The 19177-nt window shown below is 35.8% G+C and overlaps 1 protein-coding gene across 1 annotated transcript in view; it reads left to right on the forward strand.

Annotated features, from left to right (window-relative positions):
* LOC128981976 (neurotactin-like) overlaps positions 1 to 19177 on the forward strand; it is a 39017-nt gene that overhangs the window by 14580 nt on the left and 5260 nt on the right. Inside the window, exons 6-11 of the mRNA XM_054401000.1 lie at positions 5072 to 5207; positions 11833 to 12076; positions 13364 to 13696; positions 14136 to 14276; positions 14591 to 14771; positions 17635 to 17885. Of these exons, the coding sequence (XP_054256975.1) occupies positions 5072 to 5207; positions 11833 to 12076; positions 13364 to 13696; positions 14136 to 14276; positions 14591 to 14771; positions 17635 to 17885 (1286 nt within the window). The remainder of the gene's footprint in view (positions 1 to 5071; positions 5208 to 11832; positions 12077 to 13363; positions 13697 to 14135; positions 14277 to 14590; positions 14772 to 17634; positions 17886 to 19177) is intronic.

The following is a 19177-nucleotide window of genomic DNA, read 5'->3' on the forward strand; positions in this document are numbered from 1 at the left end:
ACATCTTATCAGCTGAAACAAACTAATACCATCCTGAACTCCAGGGGAGTGCTGCTTGATTTGGTGTTCACCTCGTCGACCAACTCAACTGTTGAGGCTGCGCAAGACATTTTACTTCCTGTTGAAGAGGCTCACCCTCCACTTACTTTTGTAGTCAACAAATGCATGGATAGTACCTGCAATGTTTCTGGTTTCGTCCCGGACTTCAGGCGGTGTGATGTTGAGGCTATCTACATTGAACTCAATAGAGAGCTTGGAACCACTTACTACAGTATTATTGATGTAAACAGCTTCTTTGACTCATTTGTCTCCACTATTCGTGAAATCATCCTGAGGCATACAACTATGAAGAGATTTGGTCCATCAAAATTTCCTTGCTGGTTCGATAGCCAATTGAAACAGCTCACAATCATGAAGAAGGCCATGCATTCCAAATTTAAAGCTTCTCAATCACTGCGTGACTACGAAGAGTTTTCCCGTGTTCGTCGCCTTTGTAAGACCTTAAGCAGAGATTGCTATGCACAATACATTAATCGAGTTAATAACTCTATTCCACTTAACATAAGGTCTTTTTTTGGCTTTGTAAACAGCCTTAAATCAAATAGTAGCAGCTTCGATTGTTTCAACTACCACGGTGAGAAGGCCGAACGTCCTGAAGATATTTCCAACCTTTTTGGAGTTTACTTTTCATCAGTTTACCAGCAGTCAGCAGTGACTCCTCCAGTTGACGATTTCAAAACTCACCTGAATTTGAACTCCTGCAGACTAAGTTGTAATGACGTTCAAAAGAAGCTGGCATCTCTCGATCCTTACAAGGGAACGGGGCCCGACCTAATACCTCCATCTGTACTGAAGTACTGTAATATGCTACTGGCTCCTCAATTGACACACATCTTCAATCTTTTACTTCAAGAAGGAATCTTTCCGGATACATTAAAAACCAGCTTTGTTGTTCCCATTCCCAAAGTCCAAAACTCTTCCGATGTAAGTGACTTCAGGCCGATTGTCATTCAACCCACCTTGGGGAAGGTATTTGAGAGTCTCGTTTTAGACCAAATAAAGCCCCTTTTTGACAACCTCCTCTCAACTCACCAGCATGGGTTCTCGACTGGCAGGTCAACCTCGTCCAACCTAGTAATCTACCAGAATTTCCTAGTTTCCAATGTGTCGATGGGACTTCAGGTCGACAGCATTTACTTGGATTTCCAGAAGGCTTTTGATCGTGTTAACCACCAGATACTACTTTCCAAATTGGCTGGTTATGGAGTCACTGGACAACTCTTGAAATGGTTCCGCTCATACTTGGATAACCGGGAACTTATTGTAAAGTTTCAACAATCAATTTCTAAACCCTTCACTGCAACATCTGGCGTCCCTCAAGGCTCACATATGGGTCCATTTCTGTTCTCATTATATCTTAATGACATCATAGAACTCATGGATGTGGATAAACTGTTATTTGCTGATGATATTAAGATTTTTACGGCCATTTCTTCCATTGAAGATTGTACAACACTCCAGAACTGCCTCAGGAGGATATGCGACTGGTGTGTCTCAAACGATATGAGTCTCAACATCAAGAAATGTACTGCAATCACCTTTAGCCGTAGCAAGAGACCTATTATCTTCAACTATACCATCGATGGCAGTGATATTTCCAGGAGGACCTCAGTTCGTGACCTCGGGGTGGTGTTCTCATCAAACCTCACATTTCTTGACCACATGGAGTTGGTTTGTGGCAAGGCGTCAAGGGCACTGGGCTTCATTATTCGCACCTCTAGACATGGTCTCAGCATCACAGCGCTGAGGTATCTCTTCATCTGCCTTGTTCGCTCAGTACTTGAATATTGCAGCATTGTGTGGGCTCCCTATGCAATTGGACAAATCGACCGCCTACAGAAAATCCAAAGAAGGTTTCTTCGAGTTGTTGGACTCAAGATGGGTTACAACTATGCAACAATTCCCATCAGCGACATCGAAATTCAATTGGGACTACAATCTTTACATTTGAGAAGAGAATTAGCTGATGTTTCTCTTCTCGTAAATCTTTTAAATGGTGATGTTGTATGCCCTGAGCTACTTGGTCGGATCAACTTTCGAGTTCCAGGAGAAACTCGCTCAAGGAACCTCTTCGCTATTCAAGCCTACGCCAACAACTATGAGCACAACAGTGTGATCCCCCGTCTCCATAGGATTGGGAACCTCCTGTCCCCGCACGTTGACCTTTGGAACACCTCAGTTGTGACCGCCAAAAAAATCTACATAAATCTGAAAGGACACCATCGTTAACTGTATTCACTGCCTGTATTATTGTCCGTATTTATTTATTGCATGTTATTGTCTGAATTCTATTGAGCGTTTTTTATTGCCTGTTATTCTATTGCCTCTGTATTTATTGCCTGTTGTTCTATTGCTTCTGCATTTTTATTGTCTGTTATTTTTTGTATGTATTTATTGCCTGTTATTGCTTGCTGTATTATAGCTTGTACTATAGTCTATTAGTTATAACCTGTCATTATAGCCTTTCATTACCTGTTATTGCTTGCCGTATTTATATAGCTTGTATTTATAGCCTGTTATTTTTAGTCTTTCATTGCCTGTTATTGATTGTTTTTTTTTTGTTGTTGTCTGCATTGCCTGTTATTATTGTCTGTTGTTTTCATTGAATATCATACTTACCCAAAGATTTTTCAAGTTCAGTTTTGTTTGATATAATTGCATTAGTAATGTAGTGTCGTTGTTAATTATGCCATCTTGTAATTGATTATGCTAACTACTATTGTATAAATGGTGTTACCGTGAATAAATAAATAAATAAATAAATAAAGGCAGCCTGGGAGTGGCGAGCAACAAGTCTGTCTTATTTCGTGACTCTGCCTATAATTTTGAAACAATATACTTTTCGCCAAAGTATTATTAATGCACTTAAAGCTGTTTGAATTCTTAAGCCCTGTAAAAATTAACGCCACCTAATATATTGTACAGTTACAGTACTGTGTTGGAGTAGAGTAATTCACCGAGTAGGCCTATATTGTTGTGAGTGAAAATTTAAAAACGTACGTTTTCAGGAAAAACACTTTGCAAATTTTTTCCCCTTTTTTCAAAACTTTTATTATTTTTTTTATTTCATTAACATTTGAAGTTTCATAAAATGTCCATGGTAACGCAATATCTTTGGTAGTTTTTTTTTAAAAGAGCATCTTTAGTGGAAAAACACAAAATCCTGTCACGACCATAACAGACGTTTAAATGAATATTAAAAATAGTTAATATTATTTTTATAACTATGTTTTGCTATAAACTAATTTACTTTTATGACCATTATACATTAAAAAGGTCACTGAGCTTTTAGTATATTTGGTATTTCTAAAAAAAAATAAAAAAAACTCAAAAAAATTGAAAAAAGCCAATAAAATCTTTTTAAGTTTGTATAACTCCGAAAAAACTTACCTGAGACCCGAAAAATCTTTATGTTTGCATAGAGGCGTGCTTCTTTTGTGTATAAAACATTGAAATATGACGATATTTTAATTTTTGAAATTTTTATGATAAAAATCATAAACGTGATGGTCAGGGACAAGCGGTACGGTCGTGAATTTTCTAAAAAAATCTAAATCTTTCTAAACAATCCTTTAATTATACTGTTAGTTATAATAAAAATATGTGATTTAATTGAACTAAACTGTTCAAATTACAATTATATTAAAGTTATTGTCACGACCAAACATACTATAATCCATAAGGCTGGATAGGTCGTGAAAAAACCCGCGATGGTCGTGAAATTACGTGTTATTTGGCTCTGTTCTGGTGGTAGCTCTGCACCTCATGTTCGAGGATACAAAGTGGACTTCTAGGTTAATCTAGCAATTGAAATATCTTATAAACAAAAATTAACACCATGTCTACTTCATCGAATGACTATGTACGGTCATGGACACACCAAAATTACAAAAAACACAACCTTTCCTGTATTAATCTTGTAATTCCTCCTTTCAACTCGAAACGACCGGCACTACAATCCTGACGTACACCCCGAACTAGTCTCTAAAACCAACTGACTCCATCAACGCCAGGCTTGCCACTGTCGTGCTCCAAAGTTGAAAATTTTTCCCAAATGGTCGTGACGCCAAATCGAGGGACAGACTTATTATGTCATGGTAGTCAGTTTGCAATGACAATAAAATTATAATATGCTCCTTTTTTGTAAGTTTAATAACCATTGATGGCATAAAAATATGGCTTTATATATTTCGGCATGAGTAATTAGTCTAAAAACAGCGTGAAAGTTGGAAAATGTACCCTAGGGACACGTCATGGTCGTGAATTTTGAGACTTTAAAAATACGAAAAAAATACCTAGAACCTATTTAAAACCAAATAAATGTGTGTAACATGTTGCCCCCATCCCAAAAAATATTAAAACACATAATAATAAACTACAAATCCAGTAGCTACGAAGTAAAAGGCCAGGGACATGAAAACGTAAGTTTTTAAATTTTCACTCTTGTACGTTTTGAAGACGTTGTCTATTGCAATACTGAGCACACATATTGGCTGACAATACAAATTCTGAATTGTAAATTGAAAAACTTCTAATTCGTCCATTAGTTAGATTTATATTGATGTATTGTTAAATGACGTTTCATATTAAACATTTAATTTTGATTATCAGCAAGTTTGTTTTTCGTACCTCAAGTTTACTAAATACTTTAAATGCTTGTTTTATGAGGTAAAGGGAAAATTGTCAGATAAATTGGTGAGGGGAGGGTAGGTTTAAATAGACGGCAGCATGAATTGTGGGGGGGACTACTCCTTTGGCTTGGGGGGGGGGGAGGATTGCGCCTCTGGGTTAGGGGGGGATGGGCACCTCTGGTAGTTTGTTATGCCAGGATTGACTCTTTCTAATCCAGGCAACCTAGCTATTGTACACACCACAAACAATAAACTTTAAAGAAGTACTCAGTTTTAGGTTGTAAATTACAGTTTCTAAGTCATTAAACATTGTACTACCACATTACACATTTCTTTTAAATGGGTTTGTATGTACTGTATTATGTGGTCATTTGTTGCAGGTGGTGTCTTATTATTCTTGATATTGTTGATCATCATTATCATCATTGCAGTGTCAGGTCCCCGAACTCTAACGTCTTCTCCAATCATCGATGGACGATATGTGAGAGCAGTCACATCCTGCGGCCCTGTTGAAGGGTTAGTTTTAACTACCATTTTGTAATCTATAATATTAAAACGAAACAGTGTTTTTTTATTTCACGATTCTGAATCAACCACTCGACGGATTTTCATGATTTTTGTGTTGAAAGAAAGATAATTTTAAAAACTAGGGAATGTTGAAGCCATAATTTTAGTTTAGGTTCCCAGTTTTTTAGGAATTAAGTTTTAATTTTTAAAAAGTCTAGCAGCCGACGCTAAGATTCTAAACTAGCTTTTGGCATAAAATAATTTGCTTAACATAACAGCTGTAAACATTCAGCTTTTGTGTCACAAATTCAGCATTTGGATAAAAATGTTAAGTCATACTTAGGGTTGACTTATTTATACTATGTGTAATGCTAATCATTGATATGTTTAATTCTTCTGTAAGAGGATGACAGATGAATTAAATATACATAGTAAAATACTAGGATGTTCAAATTATTTTTTAAAGCAATCTTTGTAATCTTCGATTTGTTTTAGAGCAATATAATTTGTTTTAACTAACAGCTGGTTAAATATAAAAATGCTCTGTAGAACTATGAGGTTATTTTATTTACTCTGATTTGTCATTGATTTTTAAGAAATGAGTAAGATTAGTAGACCACCGAGAAAAGTAACACCATCGATGTTTACAAGTCGAGGTGTGGAACGAGTCTTAAAAAAAGGATATGCAAATTATTATACTGCTCAACTTTTTTAGGAAAGAGTAGGAAAATCCATTTTTACACGTTTTAATTCATATTGGTTTGTTTACAATCAATGTTTTTGAATGATTAAACTTTGTTTGGATTAGGCCCGGAAATATTGATGTCATAAAGAAGGAGATCAAGAATCCTCAGGAATACAATTTTAAATTACCACCAAAACCCAGACGGGTTTCATCCAAAGATATACAGATATAAATGACATAGATTGAGCACAACGTCATCACCTAGGACACTGCAATTAGACTATAACCATCCTTTTCTGAAATCTAAAAAGTTGTTTAGCGTGTGGTTAGTTGTAGTTACTGTTGTATTAAGTATGTTCTTTTAGTCATATGATTTATTTGTGTTTAAATATCTTTTGTTGACAGATGATTTTTGTAAACATGTTTTTGTAAACATTGGTTTAGTTGGAAATAGAGTTTGTTGAAACAAGATGTGTGTTTAATATTGTTGTATTGGAAATAGAACATGGTGGCAGCTTAGTGGATTTTTATCGAACTGAAAGTCTAAAACCACGCATAATGTCAAGTAAGGGCAGAAAAAAACGAAATACTCGGAGGCAAAGGTATGAGGATAACGGTGAGGACGACGCCCAAAGTGAACTCAACTACGTTTCAGAAAGGGACTCTAGAAAGACTAAAGATGAGTCACGAGGTTTTGCATTGGGACATACGAACCGAGAAAATGATGCAGTTATGTATACTCCTACTCCGATGGTCAATATCACGTTACCAACTCCAGAAACGTTCTCTTTTATTCCGAATGAATGGCATTCCTGGAGGAATCACTTTCAAAGGTACAGACGGGGTTGCGGTCTGGATAGCACTTCCGACGCTCGGCAAATCGATGTACTTTTGTTTGTAATGGGTAGTAGAAGTGAAGATATTTTCGATTCGTTTTCACCAAAACCTAATACTTATGACTAGGCTCTTAGGGCCTTTGATGAATACTTTGTGCCAAGACGGAATATAATTTATGAGAGATCAAAATTTTTGAGACACAAGCAAGGGAGTGATCCATCTGAAAAATTTATAACAGATTTGCATGGCCTTGCGAAAACGTGTGCATGGGGTGAACTAAATGATGAGATGATGCTTCTCGTCCTCATTATTGGTATGCAAGATGAGGGTCTGAGTGATAGACTCCAGCTGGAATCTCAATTGACTCTGGAGAAAGCAATTAATACCTTGCGCCAACATGAGGAGCTAGAACGCCAAAAACATGAACTTGCCAATACTAATGTTTTTTTGGTAAATAAAACGTCAGTTCAAAACGGTAAACCGAATCGGACAGAAGGAGTTTGTGACCAGAAATACATCGAGGATGCAGAAAATACAAAGAAGTGCAGGAAATGTGGTTATGATTGGCACGGATCACTGGCCGAATGTCCTGCTAGGAAAGCCAAATGTGACAAATGTTCCGAGATTGGACATTTTTTTCGATGCTGTCCCTACCGCGAAAAGTGGATGAGAAAAAACAAAAACGTTGTTAAAGAAATCGAACAGCAAGTTTCAGACTGTGGAGATCTACAGGTTCCTGAGATTTTCATCGGGAATATAGAAAACAATGACAGAGCCTGGGCCCAGGAGGTAAAAGCAAGCTGTGGAAACCAAGTGTTAGGGCTTATAAAATTTAAACTTGACACAGCCGCTGATGTAACCATGATTCCAGTAGGAGTTCTTGGTGATTTTATTAAGACTCTGCCTCTAGGAAAGTGCAAATCCCCTGTGTACAGTGCAAAGAAGAAAGAACGAATCAATATTTTGGGAACTTTAAGGCTGAAGCTTAACCATAAGGGTGTATCGGTTTATGATTATGCGTATATTTCTGATGAGATCAATGTTCCACTTCTTAGCAGACGTTCCTGTGAAGAGCTGAACCTGGTGAAGAGGATCTTTTCTGTAGATTCATCAGATATTGACTGGGTTACTAAGTACCCTAATTTATTTCAAGGATTGGGAAATATGAAAGGAGAGTACAAGATAGAAATGAAGGAGAATGCAGTTCCTTATGCTATATCCACCCCCAGGGTTGTACCAATACCTTTAAAAACCAAGGTGAAAGGTGAAAACAGTTAGACGATATGCTTGAAAAAGGAGTGATTGTCCCAGTTGAACACGAGACTGATTGGTGCGCACCAATGGTAGTTTGCGCAAAAAAGAGAGGTGGGGTTACGATCTGCGTGGACCTATCCAAACTCAACAACAGTGTGAAACGTCAGTTTTATCCTATTCCAAAGATTGAGATTTCATTGTCCGAGATTGCGGGAGCCAAGTACTTCAGCAAGATCGATGCGAAATCCGGTTTCTGGCAACTGAACCTTGCAGAGGAGTCTCAAGATTACACAACATTTATCACCCCTTTCGGGAGGTATAAATTCTGTAAGTTACCTTTTGGAATTACATCTGCTCATGAAGAGTTTCAGCGCCGTATGTCAAAAGCTTTAGAAGGGGCAAAGAACTGTTTAGTGCACATTGATGACTGTTTGATATGGGGAAGAACGAAAGAGGAACACGACGAGTGTCTTAGAGCCGTTCTAGAGAGAGTGCAAGCTAATGGAATCACTTTGAATAAGCAGAAGTCTGAGTTCTGCAAGAAGACTGTGACATTTTTGGGGTTTGTGCTGTCTAAGGAAGGAATCAAGCCTGATCCAAGCAAGGTACAAGCAGTTGTGGACTTACCAGCCCCAAGTAATGCTAATGAAGTCCAGAGATTCATGGGCATGGTCACTTTTCTGGCTAAATTTATTCCGAACTGCAGTGAGATTTCAAAGCCAATTACAAGCTTGTTAAAGACTAAACACGATTTCTTTTGGGGACCAACTCAGGAAAAAGCTTTTGTCACAGTGAAACAGATTTTATCATCAGAGCCATGTTTAACTGTTTACGATCCGGAAAAGCCCTCGATTCTTTCTTGTGACGCTTCAAAAAAAGGTCTTGGAGCGGTTTTACTACAAGTTGAAGGAGAAAACAAGAAACCTGTGGCATATATATCTCGGACTCTAATGCCTGTTGAAGAAAACTACAGTAACATTGAGAGAGAAGCGCTTGCGTGCACTTGGGCAAGTGACCGTTTAAAATGTTTCCTGATGGGTAAAATGTACACAATTGAGAACGACCACAAACCGCTTGTCTCAATTTTCAATAGACAAAATTTGGACGAGCTCTCACCGAGACTACAGCGATTCCGAATGCGTATGATGAGATACGATTATCGCATGACCTGGACCCCAAGAAAAGACCTTGCCATAGCAGATCTGCTATCGAGATGTCCTATTCCGGCTAATGAAGATGGCGAATTGACAGAAGAAGTGGAAGCCTTCGTTCATGAAATCAGTATGTTTAGAATAAACACTACAGACGAAAATGTGACAAAAGTACTTCACTCACAAATGAGGGATCCAATATGTGCACAACTCAAGCTAAAAATTTTAGACGAATGGCCTGAAAAATCAAGTTTACCTAATGAGATTCAAGAATACTTTAACGTGAAAGACGAGTTAAGTTGTATTGATGGGTTATTGCTTCGAGGAACTCGGATGATAATACCTCATGAACTACGAGCGGAAATGCTTAAGAGGCTTCACAGTGGACACTTGGGAATCACAAAAACAAGGAAACGTGCTTTGGAAACCATGTGGTGGCCTGGAATTTCTCAAGAAATAGAAAGAAAAAGCAAATCGTGTCCAGTGTGTATTCAGAACTCAACTAATCACAGTGAACCATTGATTCCAGAACTTATGTTTGGAGGGAAAATAAGAGACAATCTTCCATCTACTTTGGTTGGAAATCCTGTGGAAAATAAAGACTTTTTTGAGAGGGAGAATAAGTACCAGTCGAAGTATAAGATGCAATTTGATAAACGACATGGAACGAGGGGTTTAAGTGAATTAGAAGAGGGAAGCATGGTATGGATCACAGATCTACGTAGACATGGTAAAGTAGTCAGGAAATTGAACGAACCACGTTCCTACCTTGTGGACATTGACAAGAAAACCATTCGACGAAACCAGAAGTTCTTAGTTCCTGCACCATACTACGGAGAAGATTGCATTCTTTCAAACTGTTCATCTACGGTCCTTAATTGTCCATCTAACTCACGTGATTGTCCAGACGCTGGCACAGTTACCCATTACGGAAGGTCCATCAAGATACCGAGGCGGTACCGAGCTTCATGAAGATGTAGACATCTTGAGGCGGGATGTTGTATTAAGTATGTTCTTTTAGTCATACGATTTATTTGTGTTTAAATATCTTTTGTTGACAGATGATTTTTGTAAACATGTTTTTGTAAACATTGGTTTAGTTGGAAATAGAGTTTGTTGAAACAAGATGTGTGTTTAATATTGTTGTATTAGAAATAGAACAGTTACGTTTGGAGGCGCTGAATATTTTATAGTTTAAATAAATTAATATGGGGAATTACGGTGTACATTGATTCAATGAGGGTTGTTTATTTATTAAGGATATTAGAACTGATAATGGAATGGATAATAAACATAGACAATTAATTACGTCACTAGCTTTACTAGCGTGTTTTACGTTTTAAATTCCTTCAACATGTGACCAGTTATTTTGATCAAATGAATATTATTTTATTTTTGACTCAGCTGTTTACCAAAACAAACTGTATAATGTTGTTTTTACTTTTCTTTGTTTACACTTATTTGAAATGAAATGAAATGAAATGAAATAATATTTTATTTCCCATTAATTATTTACAGACAAATACATTGTATTTTTTTCTTTACTTAAATATGAAACAGCAAAATATTACTAACTAGATAACAAAACAAAAAATATATACTGTAGAAATAAGTAAATAAAAGTGTTAAAAAAAATACATTCTATAAGAAAGGAAAAAGTCTACATAGGCAGGGCCTGTGCGTAGACTCGAGTTGCGAAAAGATTAATTTAAATGGGAAGTAAAAAATATGTTGGAGAAAAAAAAATCGTATAATTTAAACTTTTTTTTTTTATTTGTCTTGCTTGACAATTTTATTAATCCATTTATTTAGCAATTATTGATGTAGTGAAATTGATATAAAGGATATGTGTGGATGATTCTTTTTAATGATGTCAGGACACCAACGTTATAATTATGTGTACTGTGAGTTTTATTGGATGTTTTCGTTTTATTTTAGGGGGTTTCTATTCAGACCTACCAGAAAATGTGTATAGTATAAGTAATTGTATTGTGTTGATATTGATTATGGAAGAGGCAGGTATGCATTGACTAGGCCTATACACTTTCTCAATTGATAATTACTCTTTCTACTGTAGGCTGCTATAGAATTTGTCTTTATACGTGTAAGCCAGCTGTTCTGATTTATACGCAGTTTTAACTGACTACTCCCGTACGTAGGACGGGCTAACACCTCGTATTTATTCAATTTCTAAAAAACATATGTTTTAGTCAATTAGAGGTGCAATTAATTAAGGTAGGCCCCTAACTAACAGTGCTTTTAAGAATATGAAGATTTTTAATGATTTGTGAAAGTAAAATCCAAAATAGTACAGTATAGTGTAAAAGAATCAATTGCACTCATGTTACTTTCTAAGGGCTGCCTAATTGAAATAAAAATACCAATAAAACAGAGTGATTTTAATTAGTAGATCGGCAAACTGCATTATGAGCTGTCCTAATAGTCCTATGTTCTATGTAATTTCCGCCAGCAACAAGTTTTCAAAAGTTAGTTGCCTGATAGTAATGCATAATGTATAATAGTTTTTCTATGTTTTAATCCATTGACACAATGGAAACAAATAAAAGGGTTCACCTCCAAAAATATTTCATCAAACAAATCAAATTTTACAAGACTTAATGATACATTTGATTATTAAAATAGTAGCTCTTGTCTTAAATGGGCAACTGAAATGGAGATTTTAATTACACTACCTGTCACGTTCCAGATTGCTGGAAGACGGAGCCATTGTGTTCCGAGGTATCCCGTACGCCAGGCCACCGGTGGGTGAGAGACGATGGCGAGCACCTGAGAAGTTCACTCTGGAGTCTTGTTGGAACGGAACCCTCAAGACTCACAACTCCTCCGACACTTGCTGGCAGGTCTACAACAATGGAACTATCAACGGACGAGAAGACTGTCTCACTCTAGACATAGTCACTCCTCAAGTCCGATACATCAACCCCTTGCCTGTACGCATAGAAGTTTTGTAGTTTTATATTTTGACAAAAAAGAAAATTATCTTTTCTGTATAACAAAACACAAATCCAGCCCCAAGTGGTGTGAGTTAGAAGTCATGAGTTTTTGGTTTCTTCATTTGATATTGTACAGTAATTAATTGGAAGGTCAGCGAATAAGGCCAAGTAATACGTTTTCCACCATTCTATGTTTAAAGTAGTCATTCTTTATTACAGCTGATGACAAAGAAAATTATGTTTTCTTAGCTTAAGTAAGGGAAGGCTTTCAGCTGGAGCTGATTCCCTTAGGATTTCTTGCTACCAATTATTACAATTCAGCAGGTTTTCAACTTGGCACAACTATCGCGGTACTTTCCTGTTAAAGGGAACATTCATTATTATCAATCTGATTTCTTTCGATATATCAATATTTTTGTTTTCCTTTACGGTGGTTACCTTCTGTTTTTATTATAATACCGTCAAACACATTTAAATTACAAATTGACAACTGATCTTGTTTAGGCAAAACATAAATAAGTAAAACTGTCCTAAACTAACCTAACATAACCAACCAAACTTGCTGGGTTTGCTGTATCATTTCAAAATTTCGTTTGATAACAGAAAAGGCATGTGAGTAATATAAAAACGAAATTTGGAAATTTTACAGCAAGTTTGGTTGGTTAGGTAAGGTTAGTTTAGAACATTTTCATTTCAATATAATATTTTTAAATTGTTTGTTGATACTGAACAATATTTACTTATCGTAGTTGTCAGCTGACATCTCGTTCATTATCGGATCAAAAATAGAATATCGATGTATCGGAAAGAAATCATTGATAATAATGAATGTTCCCTTTAACAGGAAAGTACCTACCCAACTATCTTACAGATGGATTAAAGTGTTAACATCTAACGCTATAGATTATAAGAAAATAGTATACATATTAAACACAATATAAATCATTATATCAGTTTGAATTTGGTATCAAGCAATTATAAAAATATTTCGGGATATTTATGAATTTTCGATGACTTTTTGACCAAAAAGATTAGTCTCATTACAATGAACATCATCATCATCCACAGTAAATTTCAGTACAAATATAGTTTTGACATTGTGTCTTCATTATGACATTGTTTTCTTATATACTGGTGGGAGAGCCATAATCAATCATGATTAATTAAGCTTTTGGAGAATGTTTACATGGACACTACAGTAATGCGGAGACAACTTATTGCTAATTTACAGTAGAAAAAGATTATATTTAAAAAAAATTATAGTTTACGTCAAACTTTCCACAGGTGGTGGTTCTATTTGGTGCAGAATCTCTATCCGGAGGGTCTCCTGGGCGTCTAGATCTTCCCTCGCCTCGGCTCAGCCGTATCCGAGACGTTGTCTTTGTCAAGCCCAACTTCCGCATGGGTGTCCTCGGATACCTAGCTGCCAAGGCTCTCTCAAACTCAACGTACCCCTTCACCTCAGGTAACTACGGAATGCACGACGCTGTGGAGGCGCTGAGGTGGGTGAAGAACAACATCGTCCACTTTGCTGGAGACCCTGAAGCCATCACGGTGCTAGGACACAGAGCCGGGGCCACCATGCTGACTGCCATTGCTGCCTCGCACAAAGTTGAGGTGTGTAAATGTGTTGAGACTCTCACATGATGTTAAGATTTTACCATTAAAAGGAAGTAGTCAAGAAGACATCCCATTTCCGTGTTAAAGCTTTTAGCCAGTTTCAGCATACAAAACGTAGCTGAGTTGAGCTATGTTGGTGGTGCTGAATAGACTCTGACATTTTCAGGCATAGAAAGTGCACTGATATCAATGAAACAATACTGATTTTAAAATAAACAAGCTAATTTGAAATCAAATGACCAACCAACCATCAACAATACCCCATTTTTCTAGTTTTCATCTAATAATACAAGAGATCACTCCCTTATTGTAGACCATAGCATCATTAATCTCACATCAGCTATTATTATAAACAAAAACTAAGGTAAAAAAATATAATTTTGACAGCATCACACTTATGAGTGGCAAATTCAATATCGACCGATTTCTATTGCAGAAGCTGTTCACCAGAGCCTGGCTAGCCAGTGGGTCTGCTAGTTTCCCAGGTATTCCTTTGGCCGAGTCTGAACAGGAATCTCTTCCCTACATCCGAGCCCTCGACTGTAACGAGAGAGACGATCAGTGTCTGCGACAGAAGGTATGGTAATGAATGATTTAACATTTAAAAATATAAGTTACTAACACACCAAGAGTTACTAATTCTAGTGAATCAATTGATTCTTATACAAATCAGATGAGAGTTCCTCACCTGATGAGGTGCTCATTTGGTAAATCTCCAACAACCTAACTATTTTAGTGGAACCTGGATGCTCAAGAAATGTGGTTCTTTGCCAAAGTGCTTGAATAATGAATAAAGGCTTCGTGCAAAGATACAATTATTGACCTTGTAAAAATGTATCCAGTGTTGTTTGTTTGTTTTTAATTGTAGATTGCCACTGTTTATATTTACAGGATGTTGAAGAGCTGATTGACAATGTACCAGATGATTGGGTGAAAGTAGACCATGACCTGCCCCGATTGGACGAGAACATCACGTCCAAACATCAGTGGTTGGTGGTGGACGGAGTTGTCATCAAGGAACACCCCTTGGAAGTGTGGAAACAAGGCAATTTGTCGGTGAAAATTGTCATGGGTAAGGGACTTTCAATTTACAGGAAAATACTTTTTGCTAGCCATTGGCTTTGAAAATACCCTGCCTGTTGGAGACTTTCTAAGGCAAAGTTAACTCGTCTAAAATTATATATTAGCTATGTAAACTCACCTTAAAATATTCATTTTAGGCTAGGCCTATTCTACAAATGTTTAAAGTTAATAAGTTAACAAAGATATGGATTACAAAATGTGTTTTATTTAAACAAATGAACAATTAACATGCAATGAGAAAAGGCTTGACGTTACAATGAAAGGATTGACAATGGTGTATGGGGTTGAAATTAAATTGAAATAAAAAAATAAATTTGAATAATAACTTAAAGGTTCAAATAATTTAGATGTGACATCTCTCAGGGTAGGGTGTCGTGCTGGCTTGAATGCTGATAATTAATAAATTTAATAGCGTCCAAATAGGCCTAATTAAAGTGTTAAATTTACACAATCTCAACAATGGAAAATCTAATTTTGGCGTTGTCCAAAAGGTAAGTCCAATTAGTACAAAATTTTAAAGAGTTTAAAGAAAAGGTTATACATAATTTTGAAGATAATGATTGAGTTGAGTCCTCTTGAGGTTTAGGCTAAAAAAAACTGTGATATAACTTGAAACTGGTCTTCTTGATGAATGAATTTGATTTAGGTAAAATTTTGAGTCCTTCTAACAATTTCAACTTCTCAATGGCTTCCTTCTCTCTCAATTTCAATGTTCACATCACTGATTGTTGAACACATGGGATCACTTTCACTGCTTCTTAAATTTTGATTCCTTAAGGACTAATTTTGAAATGATATTATAAAAAATTTTGATGTATTGCAATTCTCTTACATATTTAATAAATAATTAGGTTGTGGGCTTTGTAAAAAAATATAGGCTATGAATGAATATTATTAATGATTAATTGAACATATTAATGAAATTATATAAATTAGGAAATGAATATTAGGGCAGCCTTTCTGAGGAGTGATTATTAGGTGTATGAATAAAAGTTAACATTTAACCCTAGGAGTGGCGAGACCGATTTTCAGTATGTGCTTTGTGGAGTGGCACGCTCATTTTGGTGAATTTGTAAGGGAGTTCTTCAAAAATCTGTATAAAATTAGTATGTAGAGATAAACTATTGAACCGTATATTCATTTTGTTCGTAATAGTCAGTAGAATTCAAAAATGGTAATACAAACCAATTTTAGAAAGGTAGATTTTTAGAAAAAAGTAAAAAAAATAAAATTTATAAATTTATCAAATTTTATTTCAAAAGCAAACACGTGTCACATGTAACGTAATTTTTTATTGCACAATTCAAAATATGCATTTTGTTCAGAATTTATTCCTCTACATAGACATATCATAATTTACACAAAATAATTATTTTTATAGATTTACTAGCAATAATACGGAAAAATTGGAAAACGTCAAATTCTTCAACTACACGTTGATAAATCCACAAATGCCCTCTACTAATATATCAATATGATAAAAACATAATTTTTTTTTAAGTCAATAATATCATTCTATATAAGAATAACTAAATAAGATAAGTAATAGAATATTTGGTTTTCACAAAAGCAAAAATGTAAACAAAACAACTGATCAGCTGTTATAGCCCACAAAACTTCACTGACTTTTTATCCTATTTTGGATCACACATGTATAAATATTTATGCAAAATAATGCATAAATATTTTGCCTAATACAAAATAATAAACTAAAACGAACATTACAATGTAACATTAGGGATAAACCCACACTTCGTCTTTGTTATCGGACAAAAACTCACGACGACGCCGCCATTTTAGGTTAGACGATGACAAGTGTTCTGTTCCTTTAGCTTTGAAAAATCAAAAGCTTCTATTTGTGTGACCAGCCTAACAACATTGAATTCTACTGTCCTTCGTCTACAAGAGAGTATATAAAACAACGTTTTTGTACTTTTCACATTGTATATATATGTGATTTAGAAATTGACATTTTATGTCGATCCGCCACATGAACAATACGTAAAAATAGGCTATTTACAAAAATTGTTTATCAGCTGTTGGAATGTATTATGCCGTTATACTTTATACAGAATACAAGATTTCTTCATGCTTGTTGCAGTGGTACCACTTGCTTTTGTCTGAGACAAAAATTACGTCTGCTATTTATTTTTGAAATGACTCATCATTTACGATTGCGCAACAAAACATGGCGTTCGCGAGTTCGCGCGTATTTTTCGTTTAAATGTAACTAATTATAAGATCGATATATTTATGTTATAAGGTTCATTCTTATAATAAAATGAAACTACGGAATCTTATCTTTCCATTGGTATAAGAGTTATGTCATTTCACCGACTTTAAATGTGCTTAACATGCAGCTGAAAATACCATTACATAAATCGAGATATTCTGTCGCCCGCCACTCCAGCGGCACATTTTGAAATCGACATTTTCTGTTGATCTGCCACTCCTAGGGTTAAAAAAAAAAACTTAATACTAAATAATGAATGAAATGAAATGAAATATTACAGCTATGAGTGAGATTGACAGTCAAAGTTAGTTTTGAAACCACTTACTGACCACCCAAGTACAACTAAAACTCCCCCCCCCCCCCAAGGTAAAACTAGTTGTATCCGTCTCAATTCTTTTTTATTATAATGCAAAAAGAGTAATAAGCCGTTACGGGTTTAACACTGAAATCTGAGTTACTTTGTTACTTACTAAGATTAGGCTATGTGTTTCTTTAGTTAGGACAATTTCTTTAAAGCACATCAATGACAGCTGGGTTAAGTTTTGAGCCGTAAAAAAGCTTCAGACTAGTTTGAACGCATCTATCTATCTCTATGAATAAGTTAAATACGTTATTTTAGGAACAACTGCACACGCCGATGCCACAAAGGCTTTGTACACGATGCGACCGGAGTGGACGGAGGAGGAAGTGAAAGCTAAGGTTGCCAACAGCATCCTCGGCTACAACCAGTCTCTTACCAGTGAAGTGTTCAAACGTTACAACACCTCCTGGACCAGCCTGGCTGCCATCGTCTCAGAGATACGAACTATCTGTCCTCTCCTAAACCTGGCCAGCCAGCTGCCATCCACACCCTTCTATGTTGTCACTGAGGTATGTCTGGTTAATCTTTGTAGAGTGGGGAAAACCTTCTTGCTATCCTTGATGTTCAACCACAATAATTATCTAAAAGACGTAATCCCTTAGTTTTGTTATATAATAAAATATTTCTTATTTTAGTGTGTTTTTAAGTATGAACATACTGATGAAGGAAATACTTATTCTGTTTTATCAATTCAATTCATTTCAAAGAATCTAATTTGTTTGTGGCATCGAATACATACATGAATAATGTCAAATGCCATTACCGGTATTGAAAAATGTTAAACAAAGGTATCTTAGGATAAAGAAGGTAAAAACTAACATTACTTCCTATAACTAAATAACTTCTTGATCAGCATTGTACGTGTTATTAAATTTATGGAAAGTAAATAAAGATACGTCTTATAATACTTAAAACATATTTTTACGCTTATACTGTTACTCTCAAGACGGTAAATATACAAAAGATGGTAAGTGGTGATCGATTTCGACTGGACACTCCAATCATCATCAGACCCAATAGGCGAATGCAACTATTCGTATAACTCGCCAAAAAAATAAATTGTTTTTTAATTTTGATTTTTTTAGACATCTGTTATGCTTTTTGGAATTTTGTTCAACATGTTCATAAATTGTTTATTGTCGGGACCACGTAAGTTTGCAGTTGGTGGCAGCCAATCACAAGACAAGGCTAGTGCGACGTTGCCACATCGCCCGTTGACAACACTAATTAAAATATACTAAGCAATATATTAAAATCAGCTGGTATTAACAGATTTGGCAACACCGCACGGTTCTCATTGGTTCATTCAAAACCATATGGTAAATAGGCTCCTCCCTCAACTGCAAACTTACGTGGTCCCGACAATAGTTTATTATCACAAAAATGAAATGATGAAATTATCACTTTTCACACCTGGTTATTTCATTTATAGGGATGTTGTAGCATGCATGTTTCATACAAAATAGCTCAATCAAACCTCTGCTGGAAGATTTTTAATTAATATAACCGCTGACTACAAGTATCAAATACAAAATGTATGATCACTTTGCATATTTTAGACTTTTGTTTCACTTAAATTTAAATCATTCATTTGAGAACCTTCCCTATCATGTATCTGAAAGATTAGTAAATGATTACATTTACATAACACTCTTGAGTTTGCAGCATTAGAGTAGATCGTATCAAAGTTGGGTGAAGAGATTAAAACTGATTGATTGTCTCAAGGTGAATCGGCCTGACTCTGTTGGTTTGTAAATCCTGTTGTCTACTTCAGGGCCTGTTAAACTGTAGCAACCTGGTA

This window comes from Macrosteles quadrilineatus, unplaced genomic scaffold, assembly GCF_028750875.1.
Source record: "Macrosteles quadrilineatus isolate MER2022 unplaced genomic scaffold, UCM_ALF_1.0 Scaffold_73__1_contigs__length_606889, whole genome shotgun sequence".
In the NCBI taxonomy this organism is placed as follows: Eukaryota; Metazoa; Arthropoda; class Insecta; order Hemiptera; family Cicadellidae; genus Macrosteles; species Macrosteles quadrilineatus.